Raw genomic sequence first — 19,228 nt, 5'->3', positions numbered from 1 at the left:
GTCTGCTGAGGTCTGGTGTTTGGGGGATCTTCCTGAGTGCTGCTTATTTTTGTGTGTGAGACTGGGAATGGACTCTCCTCCCACCAAAAGTGGATGTTGAAGCCTTCCATAGACATCATCTGGCTTTGCTTTTAGAGACAGAAATGCTTTCAGCTTAAAAAGCCATATAGTCTTTCTTTAAATATGTGCCTGCCCTTCTGAGGGTCCAGCCATTCCTCCATACAGGCTGCTTGCTCTTTTTGGACATTGTGCATTGGCCCAACACTGAAACACATTAGAGAGAATATGAATCAAGAGTAATCATAAGAAGAAAGTGGATATAATCAAGTACATTTTGGACATAAATCCAGCAGATATAAGGAGCTGAGTACATAGAGGTGATTCCTCAGAAAAATGCTTTCAAGCTACACTGGAAAAACAACAGTTGTCACTGTAGCCACATACTTGTGTGCAACTGGGACCTGAACAGAAAAGAAAAGTTTGGGTCTTTGAGCAAAAAAACAAACATGAGAGCATGCAGCACTCTGTCAACTACATGAGCAACCCCGAGGGATGTTTCCCCAGAACACATTGAAATGCTCTTAAACATGGTGTCTCAGTTACAGGCTGTAATTCTGTACCATGAGCACTCTCTCTGTAGCCACTGGCCTTGTGCCTTCACTTACCTGGATATAAGGCTCCCCTACCTTCAGACCATCCTGGCCCACAATGGGGGCTCACGCAGTTCATCTGGGCTGTGTTTGGACACTACTTCCTTCCCTGGGAGGTTTCACTCCTGGGTAAGTACAGATTACATCTGGACTGGGGAGCATACATGGTGCTCAATGAGCCAGCAGTCCTGGACCTCATGTTATCCAGGTGCAGGGTCAGGCTGGAGAATAGTACAGCTCCCTTTGGGCTCTTGCTCCCTGTGGAGATCAAGCTGTGGTGGGGGCTAATGCCTGGCCAAGTTTCAGCCCAGCACAGAAGAAGGACATGGGCAGGCTGTGAACCTGGGAGTGAGGAGCTGCTCCTGCATCCCAGGCAGGGACACAAAAGTGACTGAACAGACCTCTCAGAATAACAGAAATTTTTTCTCCACCTCTTAAACCAAGGAAAGGATGAGCCTGCCCAGGTCCACACAGACATCTCCTTTACAGACAGGCCACCTGGCTGTTGATGGCAGCACAAGATCTCTCCTTTCTTTAGGTATTCCCTCAATTCCCTGTGTCTCAGCCTGGATCTTGCTTCTATGCTTTCTTCCCAGTCTTGAGAAAGGATTTATTTTCAAAACTTTCATATTTACAGCTCTCTTAACCCTCCTCCTCCCCTCTTTGTGTCCCAGAGTAGTTTGATAGATTGGCTAGAGAAGAGGCAAAATCCTCAAAGCCAGTGCTGGAGGCACTGTCCTTTAATCACTCCCAAGTGCGAGCTGGGAGGAGGAGAGGGCTGAGCTGTGCTCTCTGCTTGCATTCCCACACGCAAGTGCCTAGGGAGACCCCGGCAGCCTGGGCAGACCCCAGCCTCAGCAACGATCAGAGGGGCTCCAAACACGCCACACACAGCCATTAGCACCAGCAGTCACACAAGGTCTGGCCCTCTACGGGGGCTGACGGCTGCAGTGCTGCACCCGCTCTGGGGAACAGTCTGATCATATTTTGCGGCTTTTGTGTTTTCCTTTTTCCTACTTGATGTGGTTGCATGAAGCAATGACAGCCAGAGCAGCTCTCGCCACATCTCCCTGTGCCACCCTTCTGAGACCAACCCACTCCATTTTCCCAGGCCAACACCAAGCCAGCGACAGAAACCCTGGGGACAAGGCGAGGGGTCTCGCTGCCGAAAGAAGCCCACCCACAGAGAGTCTGAACTAACTCCTGTAGCTAACCTGCAGCTCGCAGTTGATTTTATTAAGCAGTAAAGGGGTACAAGAGGAAAAAATGCTCTTGAGGCCTTCCTCCTTGTCCCTAACGTTCACCTGTGTATCACCATCTTCCTTGTCTCTGCTGCAGATGTCACTGAGCAAAGTCTGTGTCTCTGAGGCACCATGGTTACGGCCCAGGTGGGAAAGGGTGGAGGTTATCTCAGCCGTGATGTGCATGAGTCTTACACCGCTGTACACAGGTCAAGGACCTTTGCACTGTTAGAACAGCCCAAGGGCTGCTCTGGTTTACACACCCCAATGCCCATGAACTCACTAATGACAGCCCTGAGGAGCTGAAGCTGCAGGTCAGGCTTGTACCAGTAAATCCCTTTCCTCCAACCACCCATCCATTTCCATACTGCATTGCCAACAGCATGCAAAACTGATACAAGAGCACCTATGCGAGGTCTCTTGTCAAGCCTTGGTGCTGGGGGAGACTGCAAGTTTGCACAGAAAGAAATGGCTTTGCTGGGGTGGGAAACCATCCAGCCATCAGTGCAGACGTCTTTAGCTGAGCCACATCCCCTCAGTTGCCATCAGGGTCACTGGGAAAAATCATAACTCAGACAGTTCAGTTTAGGTACCTGCTTTGGGGCAAGAAGAGTCACATCCAAGAAGCGGCTACTTCTCTCTTTCCTATACTAGAACCCCTGCAGATTTTCCTTTAGAGCCGAGAGCAGTTTGGTTAGTAGACAGCAATGTGCTTAACCAGAGAATATCAACAGCCTCCTTAATTCACTTACAGACATGCACGCCACCAACATGGACATTTTGCAGGACTGTATTACAGTGGTCAGTTCACAGATTTAGACTAGCTCTGCTGTCGTTGGTATGAATTTCCCTTCATCTTAATGAATCAAATATGTCCTATAACTCGTAATTATTTTTCATTTGTACTAATACCATGCAAACCTTTCATTTCCTAGTCAATTCAGTTTACGAATGGAAAATATGCAGGCCACAACTTTTTACAGTGTTCTACAGAAAGAACTACTTTCAGGCACAACTATTACATGATGATGTACCAAAAAAAAAGTCGTGACAAAACCAATGTAACAGTGTATTTGCTTGGGAGCACAGAGTACACAGCTGTGTGTGTTGCAATACAACCATCCTGAATTGCAAGGATTTCATGCTTTTTAAACACCATCCATGATATCTGGGAAATATTTCTGCAAGAATAAATAGGCACACAATGTCCTGGAAGGTAAATGGCTCCTTGTTTCCCCAAAAGCTTTCCAAATCAGTCAGTACAACTTGCTGAGTCCCTTTGGTGTAAATAAAGTGCTGTCATTTTGATGCTGTCTTGTAGGTGCACTCTACCCCCTCTGTAAAAGTACCACTGGTGGGAGATGGTGGGCTTATTTGTATCAGATTTGCTGAGGTGGACAAGGGCTAAAAGGACAGTAGCTGCCCCCAGTAGAAATACTTCATGCCACATCTGCACTATGAGTCACATGGCTCACATGCAAGTTAAGTTGCCTTTCTATACGTGTACATATATATACATATACATATACATATACATTCTCAGATGTCAATCTCAGGTTATGTCCCAATTCACTTCTACCTCTTATTCAAGCAGTTACAGTGGAATATTTCCTTCTTAAATGGAGAAAATGCATTTTTTCCACCCTCATATCAGTTAGAAGTAGAGGTTTTAATTTAAAAGTTTGAAATAAAATTTTAATTTAAAAAAGCTACTTCTGCTCCAAGACCTCAAGGGTTTTTAAACCCAGAAAAGAAATGCATGCTGGTTTCCCCATTATGGCAATGAAATGGAATTACAAACATGACCACAAATACCCTGAGGAAATGTTGCTGCAATGCAAAAATGTAAAGATGTGGTCAGGTCTCCTGAAGGAAAATATTTACCTCAAATGTGCGCAGAACTTTAGCCAATGCCCCAACTTCTTCTTTCAGAGAGAAAATCAAAGAAATCACACCATTTTTATTTGAGGACTCTTCAAGGTACATAGATTCCTGAAAGGAAAGAAAAGAAAACAAACAAACAAACAAAAAAAGATTTACATTCCCCTTAGGAGTCAGTTTTGCTTTGCTCTATTTCCCTTTTGCACATCATCAGCAACGTAAAGAGGGTATAAAATTGCTTTAAATGGGAATCAAGGCAACTGTTGATGCCATAAGTAGAGCAGCTCAGGGGCTGCTCTGAATTTATGATGGTAGAGACACAAATCCCTTCTCTCAAACTAGGGCCCATGTGGGAGTGAGGTAGTCAAAAAGGACATGAAAATAGCCTAATATCATCTCTGCCTTGCTTCACCTCTCATGTGTACCAAGCTCAGGGTTGACTGGAAACATTACTGCACTTCAGTTTCAGCTACAGTGCAAAAACCTTCCCTCAGGCTTTCTTTTCATTAGCATTCAGGATTAAGCAGAGCAATGTAGATGAGCTCTGTGCAGAGATGCAGGCCATGTTCTATGTTTCCTTTCGGTTCTGCTTGTACCTTGCAGGTAGCCCCAGGAGAGGTGGTATGCACAAGAGGGATGTGGCAGGTGGTTTAAAAACAAAATAAGAACAAAAAAAAAAAAGGGGGGGGAGGAAATGTTGGAGTAAACATTTAGATCTTCCCTAAATCCCACAGTGAGTAAAGACTCAGTTAGGGCAAGATGTGTTTTCATTTATGTTTGTTCCCTTTCTCTTACTGATTTTCTGCTCTGTAAATTCCAAAAGGTAATTTCCAGTATTCCCAAAAAAGAAGAATATTTATTTTAATTATTTTCATGGTTCTCATTACCAGAATGTCTTAGTACATCTCAGTACATGTGTTTCTTTCCAAAAAAACCCTGTTAGTAGGGAAGAGCTATTTCACCACTTCAGAAACAGGAAACTGAGTCCTGAAGTGGGGTCAGATTTTCAAAATCATCTGGGTACATAACATGGCAGCTAAGTGACTGCTGCGATTTCCAGAATCGCTTAATTTTTCTGATGTCAGAGTAAATTTGACGCACAACCATCACAAGCTTTTGGAAGTCACATTAATGCCTCATTTGTTGGGTTTTTTTTTAACATCTACTGGCCCTGGGTAAATTGCCCCAGGTTGGTGTATCAAAGATCACACCAGACATCTGAAACCCAGATGGGTACTGATGTAACAAGTCCTGGGCCAAAACTTGACTCAAAGTATCCATTCCATTTTTCTTCATGGAGATCTGCATTTTCAGTCAGAGCCTGTCCTCATTATAGCTATTGCTTAATTTAACATATAAATCAGAGTATAAAGAGTCTCAGTTCCCAAATGTTGTCCTTAGAAAAGACAGTCTTTGTAGCAGACAAATTAATAATCAAATCCAACTGCCCTGAAGACATAAATTTCTTGGTGGAACCACATTTTCTGAGGCAGTGTTACAAGGAACTGCCTTCTTTTGTAAAATAAATAATTGCTGATTTTTCAGGCTGTCTCTGAGGCTGCTGCGAACCTGAGAATTCATTGCCAGAGACTGTCAACAGATTTTTCTATCTGGCTTTATTTCCAGAGGTTGCAAAGGTTGTCCAAATGTTTTCCACCTTTATGGGGAACCTCTAGTGGGAACTGTGGTGGAAATACTGGTTTTATGCACCAGAGGGAAGATTTTCACCTGTTTAACTGTGATACTTCCCACAGTATCTCAGTGTCCCCTGGGTCCTCATCCAGTGAGGGAGCCAGCCCAGCTCTTACATGGTGGGGACCAAGAGGAAAAATCAGTCAGGAGTGATTTGGCAACTGGCTAATGAAACCAATTTACACCTCAAGCAACCACAAGGGAAAATGATGACAGGAGTCAGTCAAAAGGCAAACCAAATGTAAATAGTCCGGAAACGTTATGATAGCGTAACCAAAACTGTCATCTGAAATACTGTCCACGCATTGCTTTGCCCTTTTGCTTTCCCCCACCACAATCAAAACTGATCTTAAGAACAGAACTGTGCTACACCAGTGTCTGCCAATGGACCGAGAATTTGGTTTCATGGTGTGCACTTCAACTGTTTTAAAAGCCATGCAGTTATGTATTTAAAATACTCTTGCCAAGGCATGTCATGAGGACCAACTTCTACGGCAGGTTGACTTGAATCTGCATGACAAAGGAAGAATTTGTGGTTTGGACATCTGCAGGGGATATACTGCAAGGTTCAAGCCCTGCAAGGCAATTTTGATGTTAATTGATCTCTTTATACGATGAGATTACCCCAAAATGCCTTAAAAGCCTTCTTTCCAACCCAGATAGATTCTCATTGGTCACTAGCCTTGATGTGTTGAGATCAGCCACTTTCAATCTGTCCTCACTCATTTTCTCACTCTTGTAAATAGATTTACGTTGGTGCTTAAAAGTAAGACACATTGCAGTAGGGAGTAGGCAGTAATCCTGCAAACAGAGTGACAGTTGCTTAACTTCTTCCACATGTGCATATGCACTCAGTTCACTGGAAGACCTTTATACAAATGTTAGTTCATGACTGAGTCTGTCCACATAGCTTTCATCACAAGGGGAAAGAAGGGAAAAAAGATTGTTTTCCCGGTACTCAGTTCTTATCAATATATATGGAGGCAATATACATCAATACACACTGGAGACAGTATATATCAACATACACACTAGAGGTAATATACATCAACACACACACAGGTACTCACATTCATTGCTGAGCTTTTTGTAGTACCGATGCATGGCTTTAACTGTTGATCACAGTTTATCCATTCTCAATTCTAATTCTATTTTGTTTTTCAACATAGAGAGGAATTGCAACTTTGAGGTAATTTTACTGTTCTGTTACTGTGATTATGATTAAGAGTTAAACAAATTTTTTCATTGTCGTTGAAATATTGCCTATATGACATGTATATGTGATATATAAATGTAGTGCAGAATAAATTACGCTCTAATTTTCTTCCAGGTCCTTTTTTTTTCAGGAAGTAAAATAAGAACCAGCTGATGAACATGAACATACATTCCTGGACCTAGTACAATCTCAAAGATAGGTGATGTGTAGATGCAAGTCTGGGTTTACCTGGGCACAATGCTAATCTGCCTTTTTAGTTAACAACTTCGCACATAAATTGATACTGCCTTTCTGACACATTGGCTTATTGGAGGTCAATAACACAGACCTGTCAGCCTTCTAATCCATTTCTGAGCTGGTTAGATAAAGCCCTTCAGAGTCAGTTCCAACACTGTTAAAACCAGATGAAGTTTTGCTTGCAGTTTCCGTGACAGAAAAATTTCACCTCTGTGTCATAAATTCCAGACTTACTAGATATACAAAATAGTAGGGCTTGTAGAAACTGAAGCCCTTTTTTTGCACATCTTCTGCAGCTTGTCTCTGGCTTCAGCAGCATTGCATAGGACACATACATGCAGAATTTGGTCCTAATAATTAACCACGCTGATTACATCATTTGCCCTGGAGTTACTATAGTGCCTGTAATCGAAAGGCACAGGCTTCAGCACTTTCTTGTATTTCCCAAAGCAAAGGGTTCAAAGTAAGTCAGCAAACATTAAAAAGGGGGACATCAGAGTCCCAAAATTTAACAAATAGCTCCACCAGAAGAGCACATAACTTCAGCTTTCCTTTAACAGAAGACGACCGCTTGCTTTCATCACACAGGTGTTAAGACCTGTAATTAGCTGCTGGTCTTTTCTGCTTCTTCTCTGTGCCGTATATGCAAGGATACAGTTGCAATGTTCATTTTCGTTCTCCCTGAACTTTTATGAGCACAATTTACATTGTGCTTGCAGCAGGCAAGTACGCCGGCTGCCAAAAGGGAGAACGGTGGCAACCAGGCACCACAAAGCATCGAGACAGGCGCCTTGTTTCCTCACACCTTGGGTCACGCTGCCTCTCAGAGAGCAGGGGACAAGATTTGCAAGCATGGGGGGGGCAGGAGGGAGGCAGCCACAGTCTCCCCTGCGAAGAGTGGCCACACAGACCCCACCGCTTACCTGTAAAGGGTCGCCATTCATTTTGCAGTGCTGTGCGTCCATGTTGCAGAGGCAGCAATGCCTACACGGGAAGGCCCCTTCGCCACTGCGGGTGAAGCCTTCTGACCTTACTACCGTGGCCAGAGCTCTGTGCAAAGGTATTTAAAGTGGAGCAAGCGAGGAAAGGCCATCCCCTTCCTCCCACTTCCCCAGCTCCCTCCCCTGGACACCATGCCAAGGGGGCGTTCTCCCTACACGCCCCCCCCACCCACCCCTGGCACATGGGCAAGCTGCTCCACACCAGCTGGCCCCTGCGAGTCCCACCCCAGCGCGTAGCCGCTCTCCAGCATATTGTTTCTATTGGCGCCCAACGTGGACGAGCAGCATGCTTTGAATTAACAGCTTTCCTCCTCCTGATCAACATCAGCTGCTATTTTCATTTTTCATGTCAACATGTCATCTTCAGTTCAGCCTCTCCCCTGTCCATTCCCACCACTGCGTGCATGTTCAGCCTCTCCCCTGTCCATTCCCACCACTGCGTGCATGTTCAGCCTCAGGTGGGTTTCCCATTGGGGCTTGCTCCACATGACCAGAGATCAGATGTTCTCCAGGATCAACTCTTTGGATGCCAGACATGGAGCCAGGGAGGGCTGTGGCACAGCGCAGCAGCTGTGGGATTTGTCCTTTAGTAGGGCTTTTTGGGCTGCATCCAAGAGGTCAGAGAGCAGGAGGCATCGCTCCACACACCAGACATTCGAGAGAGATAGCCGGTGCAAAGGAAGCGTGAGATACAAGTTAGCTGCATGAACCTCACACTGGGATATGAGTATGGACATGGAGAAAGGGAGAAGGCAAAGGAAAAGAAGGAGCAGGGAAGAGCAGGTCAGAGATAGAGAGCAGGGCAGGAGGATGCAGAAGAACTGCAGAAAATGTATGTGTGCTTGTATACAGTGTCAGCTGTGAAGAGCTACAAGGGGAATAGGGTAGGGTGCGTGAATGATTTTGGAGAAGATTGGTAAAGGACTGGTATAAAAGAGGCCAGACTTGGTTTAGGAAGAGTCACCAAAGGGGTTGAAGGAATACTTGTAGCCCAATAGCAGAGGGCAGGTGAGCAACTGGTCAAGTATCTGTCTTGCTGCATGGAAGGATGAAGTCTGTACTGAGACAAGCTGTGTCAAGGCAGGTAATCTTACTATATTTTAGTGATAAAGATAAATTCTGTGGCATAGAGGAATCTTCTTTTTATTTTTTTTTAGCCTTGAGGGAAGCTCTACTACATGCACCAGAGCCAATTCAGATCAGTGAATGCTAACAAAGACTTACCGTGAATTAGTTGTACTTACAAAATCCAATAGCTGCTAAATCCAATCAGCCTCACAGTAGGGAAACTGAGTGGAGCCACTGTCAGGGATCTCAGTCCAAACCCACGCTGAACTCCATGACTGTGGAGTCAGAATCCAGCCCACTGAAATTATCAACTGTATAATGTGCATCTGAAGTAACTCAGTGCTTTGGGCTTGAACACATACCTTTGTCAGAAGAGCTGCTTGTTTGTGCATCCTGTGGCTACACACAGGAGTAGCAAGTTACTTTCTGCGGTGACCGGCAAGCCTGTGGTATGGGCTGGCAGGTCAAGGTAGGCACCCAAGTGCGATACACACATAACACACTGGGCCCTGCTGACACCATGGCAGCAGGTTGGGGCAAGGAGAGATGGGGCAGTAGGGGAAAGGGAGGTTAACCATGGTAAGTGGCAGCAGTATAAAAACTACTATTTTTGAACTGCTCAGCCAGTAAATTCACTACAGGAGGCAGTATTCTGTGTCCTGTGTTTGTGCAGCACCAGGCACAGTACTATCCATGACAGGGACATTGAAGGCCACCTTGCAAAAAAGAAACAGTGAGATGAGGATGGTGACAACACTGATTATAGTAGTCCCTGTGCAAGACAAGACAGCCTCCAGCAACTGGTCTTGTTTACTTTCCCCACACACCATGCCTTGCTACCTGGTATATTTTTCAACTAGATTTTAAAAAACTTAAATGCATGTCCTATGGCTGGCCAAAATAACTGTGGCATCCAAAGTCATAAACTATTTTTTCTGTCATTTGTGCTTTCCTCTTTCTTTCTTTTTTCTTTCTCTTTTCACTAATCTTTGCTCTCTTTTCCTTCTCTGTGGCTTTTACATGCATTTAGTCTTTTTTCCTTTCTTCGTCCTTGTAATTATCTATTTTGACTCCTCCTGCTCCCTGCTTTTTCTATCTATGTTGCAAGTTTATCTCTTCCTGTTATTGCTACATAATCATAATAATATCACCAGTGTATTGCCACCAGTTCACTGTTTCATCAGCCTGGACTGTCAGAGGTTGCCTGGTAGAAAAAGGCTCTGGCTAGGGAAAGCAAAGCTCCTTCTTGCCAGGAGGAATTCCCAAATTCTCTTGTTCTGGAGCAAAGTTGTGTGTGTGTGTGTGTGTGTGTGTGTGCGTGTGCACACGCATGTGTGTGTGCAGTGCCATTACAGTATGAACACACGATTGCATCAGTACTGGTTACCTTGGACCATTTCAGAGTCCAAATTGCCTGAGCTTCCCTGTTCTCTTTGAAGTACTAGTTCAGCATACCAAGCACAGGTTCGTCCCCCTGCAGTGACATTGCTAACTGGGATTTCCCACTTAGGTTTCAAGTTGCCCCATGGTGTTTGGTTCCCCAGCCCCTGGGTGAGCACTGGAGCTTTGGGTCCTGCTACGAGTTCTGCTCTGGGCTCTTGCTGCAGCATGGTGCAGCCCCACTCCTTTCAACCATAAGCAGATATGCACTGATGTCCCACATTGCCTCCATCTAAAAACACTTTTTTGCCCTCGGAAGCACACACTTTCTCGGGACACACACACACACACACACACACACACACAAGCACCACACACATCTATTCCTGGCTGTGCTGCTCAGTCACGACTAAAAGGGCTCTTTGCAGTGAAAGTTGGCTGGGTCCCCTGGCTGGCATGATGCAAGTTCAAAGGGCCATGGACTTTGGCTGCTTTTCAGACTGCTCTTTCCTGCCTCTGCCTTTAGCCAGTATTTGCAGAGCAACGGCTTCCCTGGAGCTGCATGTTTTCTGCTTTGGGCTGGGATGTCCCTTGCCGTGCACAGATACTGGGACTATCCTTGGCCTGCAGCTCCCTGCCTGCTTGCTGCTTCAGGGTGTCCCAGTCGATTCAAGAGAGCTCTGAGCAATGGCGAGAAGCTTTTATAGTAAAGCCAGAAGCTCCTGAAAAATTCCAAAAGGAGGATTCAGTGAGTATCTCGGGGGTGTGTGTGATGGCAGAGAGCAGGGAGGGTCCCCCCTTTTCAATATTGTGCATGCATTTACCAGAGGTCTCTGGGTGCTGCAGCTCTCCACTACGTGCCAGCCAGGCTGCCGTTCCTCACACCCCGATCCACATCGTGGTTGCAAAACCGCCTGGCCACCTCCCCCACCCCTGCAGAGCCGGGCTCCCCGACATCTCCTGCAGGCCGCTGTTAAATGCTTTTTGGCCGCACCCCATCCCCTCCCCAGACGAGTTCCCCCCGTCCCCTTCCCTCCGGAGCCGGGAGGTGGCACTGTGTCCTCACGGCAGCGGCCTCCCAAAACAGGAGCGGGGAAGGCGGGGGGACACCCGGCTGTCCCCGCCGCCTGCCCCCGGCGGGGGGAGATGTCCGCCTCCCAGGCTGCGGCAGGCATCACCCAAACCCCCCTCCCACCCCTCCTGCCAGGGGACTGCCACCGCGGAGGCGCCGGGAAAAACACCCCCCAGCCTCCAAAATTTAGCTCTCTAAAAAGTGGCGATGGGGGCAGGCGGAGGGGGGGGCAGCCCGGTGTGATTTATCCCCCGGGGCTGTGATGGACGCGGGACGCGTGGCCGCACAATGGGGCCACCCGGCGGGGCCGTCGGGCGAACGGCCGCGCTCCGCGGGCGCGGAGGGCCGGGGGCGCCGCGCACCCCGGCGCCGGCGGGCGGCCGCGCCCGGCGGGACCCGCGGGAGCGGCGGAGGGACGAGCGGGCCGGGGCTGGGGCTGGGGACGGTGCCGGGGTCGGGGCTGGGACCGGGGCGGGGTGGCTACTGCTGCGGCTGCTGCTGCTTTTTCTTTCTTTTTTTTTTTTTCCCAGCCCTATATGCAAACTGTCACTTCAGGTTAGCACAAGACCTGATGTAGCTCATTAGCATGAGCTGTATCTAATATGCTTAAAACCTCTAATTATTTATTATGCCCTAATTGGCAGCCCAAGAAATGTCTGCAAAGTGATGAGTGTTTATCCCAAGACGCCTTTCGAGAAGAATTCAGCAGTGTCCCTGGTCAAACGTCATTTTTAATTCTCCATTTGGGGCACAGGCTTTATTCCTGTTGTAGGCGATACAACGCCAAGAAAACGCGTACAACTTGCTATCCCGAGAACTAGCCTCCCTCCACCCCAGGCAGGATGGGCAACAATTACTTACGAACACGGTTTAATGCTCAAAGTCCCTCTTTCTGTAAAGGGACGCTTAGAAGAGACGTTAAAGTTCATCAAGTATGCAAAAGTGTAGGCAGATGCTCTTTGAAAATTACTTACTCGAAGGAACAGCCGTCAGGGAAAAATCGCTTTCCTGCCTTGTGAAAGGAGCAAAGTTTTGAAAATTATATTCACATAGAAACTGTTTCAAAAGAAGTTTACCTCTCGGGGGTCGCCCCCCTTCCCTCCTAATTGCCTTTTTTTTTTTTTCCTTCCAAGTCCGTATTATGTTCCTTCGGGTTGCGTCAACTATTTATTTATCTTCATTCTTCCTTTCTTTCTTTTCGTTCATTATTCTCTCTCCCTCTCTCTTTTTTTTTCCCCTTGCTTGTGTGTGTGGCTTCTCGGTCTGATCTGTAGCTTGTTACCACCCACTGCACGCTCTCTCCTGCAGCCGAGGTGTTTCTATACAAACTTCAGCGTCCAGTTGTCATATTAATTATTACACTGAGTAATGACTGAAATAGTCAAAATAAGGGGAGACTCAAGAGAGCTTTTTCTTGCTGCTCAAAGATTCAGCAAAGAAGCCTTGCAACAAAGCACTAATTGGTCCCCAGAAATACTCTGACAAGGCATGGAAGATAGGTTTCATAAAGCCCAGCAATTGTGAAGGGGGAAAAGATCCTTGAATAGACCCCACGCTTCTTTTCTAAACTCTCTTGCTGAGCAAAAAATGGACTGCTTCTTGAATACTGGACTGATCTTGAATGCTATACCCAGCAGAGAAAAAAATGCACCATTTATTGTAAGTTTTTTTTTCCAGCTATTCATGTGTTCTATGTGGAGAATAAGCTGGTTTTGTTTACCATGAAAGACCTTTTACTTTATTTTCACTCTTGGGGGGGAAGCTGGAAAGAGGAGGGGGAGGGCGAAGGGAGGGAGAGAAACACATGTGCCCAAATCCAGACGAGATGCCTACTGTAAGAAAATGGAGTGTAACAAATCCTACAGAAGTCCCGAATGTATCGATTCTTTGAAGATCTATATAGATTAACGACTTTCGTTCTGCTTTTCCAAGACAGCATTTAATCATAACGTAAATGGCCTTTAAAAAAGAAAAGGGGTGGAAAAAAAAAAGGCATACCAAAGTTTAAAAAAAAAAAAAGGACTTCAAAAGACCTCGTGAGTGTGGCTACAATTTAGGCACACAAAAAAGCCACTATAAAATAATGACAGTTCAAGATTTAAAAAAAAAAAAAGGAAAAAAAGGGAAAAAAAAAAGAAAAGAAAAATAAAAGCCCAATGAAAAGGGCAAGGGCTATTTATCATTATGTTAGAATTAAGAGTTTCGAAGTGCAGGTGCAGGACTGTGCATACAAGTGGGTGGAGGTGGGGGACCTTGAAACAATATTTATTATCTATAAATCTGACAGCCCCAGACCCCTTCCTCCGCTCAGGGAGCGGACAGGGGAGCTGGCAAGCTTGGCATCACCTTCGACAACATGAGGGGTGAGTTTGTTCCCCACCGGCAGTGGATGGCAAGGGAGGTGCTGGGTGAAGGGAGGAAAGGGCTCTGCCCCCCTCCTCACCGCCCGGGCCCAAGAGCCAGGGAAACTGAGCGGGAACAGAGCTACAGAGGCCAAATTACATGCGAGTTACACTCGGTGACCTCTAGGACTCGTGTCTTTTTGCCTTTTTTAAGAGCCCTCTGAGACTGAGAAGGAGGGACCCAGAAACTCCGGTCTCGTTCTGCCATTTCGGGGAAAAAGGACACGAATTTCCCTGCGTGGGGTTTCTGCGCCAGTTCTGGTAGTGGGCTGCTCCAGAAGAATTACTCTGTGTAAATATGTATATAGTTCACAGGGCCGTAATTATTTCAGTATTTCTGTTGCCACATCCCAAAGCACTGGGATGCGAATCACAGCGCTGGTTCATTACTGTTCGTTACTCCTGTGATGTCACAACGCAGAGCTGATGATGCAACAACTACTTCCAGTGCAAAGAATTCTGATGTCGGATAAGGGACGTTGAACAAACCATCCAGAAGACTTGGAACTGAAGAGGGAGAGCTTCCTACACAGAACATAAAAACCAATGTTGTGTCCTGCTTAGGTCTGGCTGTCCTGCTCAAGAGAGATTAAAATCATTTAATATGTTTCACATGCGATGAGAGAGTAGCCTAAAAATCAGAAAAAACCCTCGGTGACCAGTAAAGAGGGCCCTGAAATAAGTACGACAGAGGTTAGACTGGACAGAACTACTTCACCTTTTTCATCATACGCGTGCATTAAAAGCTGCCACGTTAAAAATGACTGAAAGACTAGTTAGCAGAGCAGGGCTTATTTTTGCACTCATTTCCACTGAAACCTGAACAGGGACTCTGCAGGTCCCTTCCTTCCATGCCTTAGTGCTGGTGTGAGCAACAGGGATGAAAGTCACTTGTCAGGCACTTCCTTAGAGCCATAATCTTACCCATGGCAAGACTGTCATACCATGGCTCTGCTTTTTCTTAGTGGGTTAGCACACACATCTGAGTTTTCGGAGTGGAGAGGTGCAGAGAGAAGCGGAGATGACACAGAGGCAGAAAATGTGTTAAATCTTGCACAGATCCATGGATATGTGAAAGGCAGGAGGGCAGGGAAAGAAGGCCATGCCGGGGTCCTCACTGCTGCTCATGCCAAGAGCAGGGCAACCAGCATGCCCCAGTGCTCAGCCTGGCCGTGTCCCCCAGGCTGCCCACACCCCCGCAGCCCCCAGGGTCGGTGCGACCACCCAGACGTGCCAGCCTCAAGCTCTCAGCACCTCAGCGCTGCTTTTTCACACATGGCCCCAAGCCACAAGTGAGACTTCACCTGGCAGCAGGATTAATTTCCCATGCATAGGCCAGGTCCATCCTGACTCCCCAGTTACAAGCAAATGCCATGGCCCAGCTGGAAAGGTGGTGACCTGCTCCCGCTTTGCAGGGTGCCACGGAAGGCAGCAGGTGCTCAGAGGGTTCCCTGGGACCAGCAAGCGGACTGCATGACCTGGGAAATATGGGCTCTGGCAGCAAAGGGAGAGCTGACTCCACACCTTCTTGCTCTGCTTAGCACACCCAGACTTTATGTCGCCCTCCGAGACAAACTCCCTCCCTCCGTGCAGGTGACAGCACTGTGGCACGGGTACCGTCCACTTTGGATACACCCCAGGTGAGTTTTATTCTTTCTCTCGGGACAGGGTCGCCCCTTGGCACTCAGCATTTCAAAGGGGTGACTCGGGGTGACTTCCCTCGAGGCTGTGCACGCCGCTGCCCTAAGCACCGCTCCTCGTAACACCCGCACCGGCTGACCGCCGTTGTCGCACGCTAATAGAGCCATCAGGCAGCCCGCCCGGCGTGCGCAGCGCCGAGCACACACGGCTCCGGCCGCCGCGAGGGGAGCAGCCCGCGGGCGGCGGGTCGCCGACACTCACGAAACTCAGGCTCGCAGCACCGGGTGAGCGAAGGAAGTGGCACCGGCCATCCCGGTGGTTCCCGGGGACGAGGACAAAACCGCCCTTTCGCGGAGCCGCACACGGAGAAGTTTCCCTTCCCGGCTGCCTGCGCAGATGCACGCGCCGCGTCCCGGCACTGGCAAGGGCGCTCCTCCGGTGGGCACACACCGGGGGCACGCACCGGCCTGCTGGCCGCGCCACGGGACGCCTCCGCGCCGGCACTCTCGGCACGGCGGTCCTCCCCTCCAAACCACAAGCAGGTGCCGCTAAGGTTGCCCCCAGCCCTCCAGCGCCCCGGCGGCAGCCGGAGCAGAGGATGTCCCGCACCTCCCGGGGCTGCCCGCACTTGCCCTTACCCCGGCTCCCCCGGGAGCCACCCCCTCCCTCGCCCTCTTCCCGCCGCAGCAGCGCCCCGGCGCGCACCCCGCACCTCCGCGGGGGAACACGGCAGCAAACGGCGCTCGGGCACCCCCTCCGCGGTCAGGGCTCCCCCATTTCCCCTTCGTCTGCACCCCCCCTCCCCCCCTCCCCGGAGCCCCCTCCCCGCGGCGGCCCACGCGCGCCGCCTCCCGCCCCGCCGGGCCGCGCCCGCCGCCGCCGCCGCCCCGCGCGGCGCCCCGGCGCGGGTGTTTGCTCAGGGCCGGGAGCGCGGCACGCGCCGGGCGCACGCACTTGCAACAACAAACCCGCGAGGGGTGGGGGGCGGCGGGGCGGAGGCGGGGGAGCGGGCACCGGAGGGGGGCGGCGGGGGGAGGCGGGGCCGCGCGGCGGCCAGCGCGTGTGCGCTGGGGGCTGCGGGGGGCGGGGGAGATGCGTGCGTGTATGTGTGTGTGTGTGTGTGTGCGCGCGCGCCCCCTCCCCCCGCCGAAGGCGGCGGCGCTGCGCGGCCCGCGGCCGCTACCGGCAAAGCCGGGGAGCGTGGAAGGCGCAAGGTGCAGAGTGCACGTGCGTGTGTGTGTGAGCGCGGGGAGGGGGGGGGGCGCGCGCGCGCGTGTGTGTGTGTGTGTATGTGTGTAGGCGGGGGGGGGGGGGGGAGTGCGAGCCCCGTCCGCCCCTTATAAGAGACACGATCCCCAGCCGCTTTTTTGCAAAAGGGGCTTTGCGGAGCAGGCTGCGCACACGCGAGCGCCACGAGCCTCCCCGCGGCCGCCGCACGGAGGGCGAGAGGGAGGGGGGCGGGCAGAGCGGCCCGCCATCCCCGGCCGCCGCACCGGCTCCGCCGCCCGCTCCCGTTGGTCGCCGCTGCCCCTTTCCCCCAGCTCTCCGTCGCCTGTCTCATTTTTTTTTTAAGCGAACACCGCAAATCATTTTTTTTTCCTCTTTTTACATTTTTTTTGGTGGTGGGGGGACAGGGACCGGCCGCCGCTCGGGCGCCGCCGCCTCGCAAGACGTCCCCGCGCCCATGGCCAGCGGCAGCCCCGCCAGGATGGCCAGCGGCGACGGGCAGCCGCCCTTCCTGCAGCCGGCGTGCTTCTTCGCCGCCGCGGTGGCCGCCGCCGCCGCCGCCCCGCCGGGGCCGCCACCGGGGGCGCCGCCGCCGCAGCTGAGCCCGGCGGGCGGGCAGCCCTCGCCGGGCGGCAAGCCCTCGGCGCCGCGGGCCGCCAAGCGGCAGCGCTCGGCCTCGCCGGAGCTGATGCGCTGCAAGCGGCGGCTGAACTTCAGCGGCTTCGGTTACAGCCTGCCCCAGCAGCAGCCGGCGGCCGTGGCGCGGCGCAACGAGCGGGAGCGCAACCGGGTGAAGCTGGTGAACCTGGGCTTCGCCACCCTGCGGGAGCACGTCCCCAACGGCGCCGCCAACAAGAAGATGAGCAAAGTGGAGACGCTACGCTCCGCCGTCGAGTACATCCGCGCCCTGCAGCAGCTCCTCGACGAGCACGACGCCGTCAGCGCCGCCTTCCAGGCCGGCGTCCTCTCGCCCACCATCTCGCCCAGCTACTCCCACGACATGAACTCCATGGCGGGCTCCCCCGTCTCCTCCTACTCCTCCGACGAGGGCTCCTACGACCCGCTCAGCCCCGAGGAGCAGGAGCTGCTCGACTTCACCAGCTGGTTCTGAACGCCGGCCGCCCCCGCGGCAGGTGGGTACGCGCCCGCGGAGGGCCGGGGCGGCGCGGGGCGGGGGAGGTCGGGGCAGGGGACGGACGGACGAACGCGGGGCTGTGGGGGGGTGCAGCCGGGGTGTCCCCGCAGGCGGGCGCTCCGCGTCCCGCGGTACTTACGAGCGGCTCCCGCAGCCCGGCGCTGCGCAGGTCCCGGCGCGTCTCTGATCTCCTCTCTCTTTTATTGTTACAGGACGGTTCCAAAAGGGAAAAAAAAAAATACGTATCACACACAGAAAGACAGACAAAAATCCACCCAGAAAAATAACCTCTTGCATTTCCCGCTCCCCCGCCGTCGGAGGGCGGTGCGGGCACGTCTCTCGGCGGGCGGGCACAGCGCTGCGCGCCGCGGGGGCGGTCGGGGCGGCCGCCCCCAGCCCCGGAGCCCGGCCGGCCTTTGCACTGCGCCGCGCCGCCACGGACTGCGCCCCGGCGGAGCGGGTGTCCCGCGGGGGAGCCGCAGAGGCCCCGGCCGGGCCGCCCCGGACCGCGGGGAAGGGCGCTGCGCCCCTCGTCCTGCGGAGGAGCTCTTCCCCCTGCCCAGCAGAAAGGCACCCCCCCCTCCGCGGCTCTTCGGAGACGGGCATTCATCACTCTGTGGACAAAGTTAGTTCCCCGATGGTTGTGGAGACGTTGAAATTAACCTATGCTGTACTCCAAGAAGCCCCCGGAGCCCCATCTCCCTCCCCCCTCCCCGTGCCTCTCCCTCCCCTCACTCCGAGCTTTTCCTCTCCATCGTAGAACGCTTCCAATCTCTTTTTGTGAATTTTTTTATTATGAGAAAATCTATTTGTATCTATCCTAACCAGTTTGGGGATATATTAAGCTATTTTTGTACATAAGAGAGAGAGATTTATAGGGGTTTTGTACAAAAGGTTTAAAATGTGTATATCTTGATACTTTTTTAATATGTAATGCTTATTACCTCCTCATGTTTAAACTTGTAGTCGACGTTACCTTACAACTGCCATTTTTGTATGTGGTTTTGTAAAGGACTTGGATTTCCTCCAGATCTACTTAGCACCAACGTGTCTTACTTTATAGAAACTTTGTTAATGTATTAATAATGTTATTAAACAATGTTCAAAGTGAACAAAGTTTATGCAGCTATTGTCCAAACGCAAAATGGTAGCCATTTGTTTTTATATGCTGCCTTTTGGAAAAAAAAATAAGCAAGCAAACAAAAAATCCCAATGCCACTGCCTTTTCTTACTGTTTTATTACAAGCTTATAAAGGTCCTGTATAACCTCTGTTTTATATAAACTAGTTTCGTAATAAAACTTTTTTTAATGAAAATGATCGGCTGCCTACTACATGCAATTTTTTTTCTTGCTGCCATGGACAACGATGAATGTAAGGACAAAA

At 50.4% G+C, this 19,228-nt stretch overlaps 2 protein-coding genes across 2 annotated transcripts in view; one reads left to right on the top strand and one right to left on the bottom strand.

Annotated features, from left to right (window-relative positions):
* Window positions 1-7,882, bottom strand: part of PAH (phenylalanine hydroxylase) — a 36,702-nt gene extending 28,820 nt beyond the window's left edge. The window contains exons 1-2 of the mRNA XM_068401571.1: window positions 7,841-7,882; window positions 3,776-3,883 (exon numbers count right to left, since the gene is read on the bottom strand). Of these exons, the coding sequence (XP_068257672.1) occupies window positions 3,776-3,883; window positions 7,841-7,882 (150 nt within the window). The remainder of the gene's footprint in view (window positions 1-3,775; window positions 3,884-7,840) is intronic.
* Window positions 7,883-17,165: 9,283 nt separating this feature from the next.
* Window positions 17,166-17,819, top strand: ASCL1 (achaete-scute family bHLH transcription factor 1). Its single transcript, XM_068402117.1, has one exon. It carries the CDS (start codon window positions 17,166-17,168, stop codon window positions 17,817-17,819), a length of 654 nt encoding a protein of 217 aa, XP_068258218.1.
* Window positions 17,820-19,228: the final 1,409 nt, after the last annotated feature.

This window comes from Nyctibius grandis, chromosome 5 (assembly GCF_013368605.1).
Source record: "Nyctibius grandis isolate bNycGra1 chromosome 5, bNycGra1.pri, whole genome shotgun sequence".
Taxonomy (NCBI): Eukaryota; Metazoa; Chordata; class Aves; order Nyctibiiformes; family Nyctibiidae; genus Nyctibius; species Nyctibius grandis.
This window is presented reverse-complemented; position numbering and strand designations above follow the sequence as displayed.

Coding starts and splice junctions, on each gene's coding strand:
- ASCL1 (XM_068402117.1), top strand. CDS start 17,166: ATGGCCAGCGGCAGCCCCGCCAGGATGGCCAGCGGCGACGGGCAGCCG.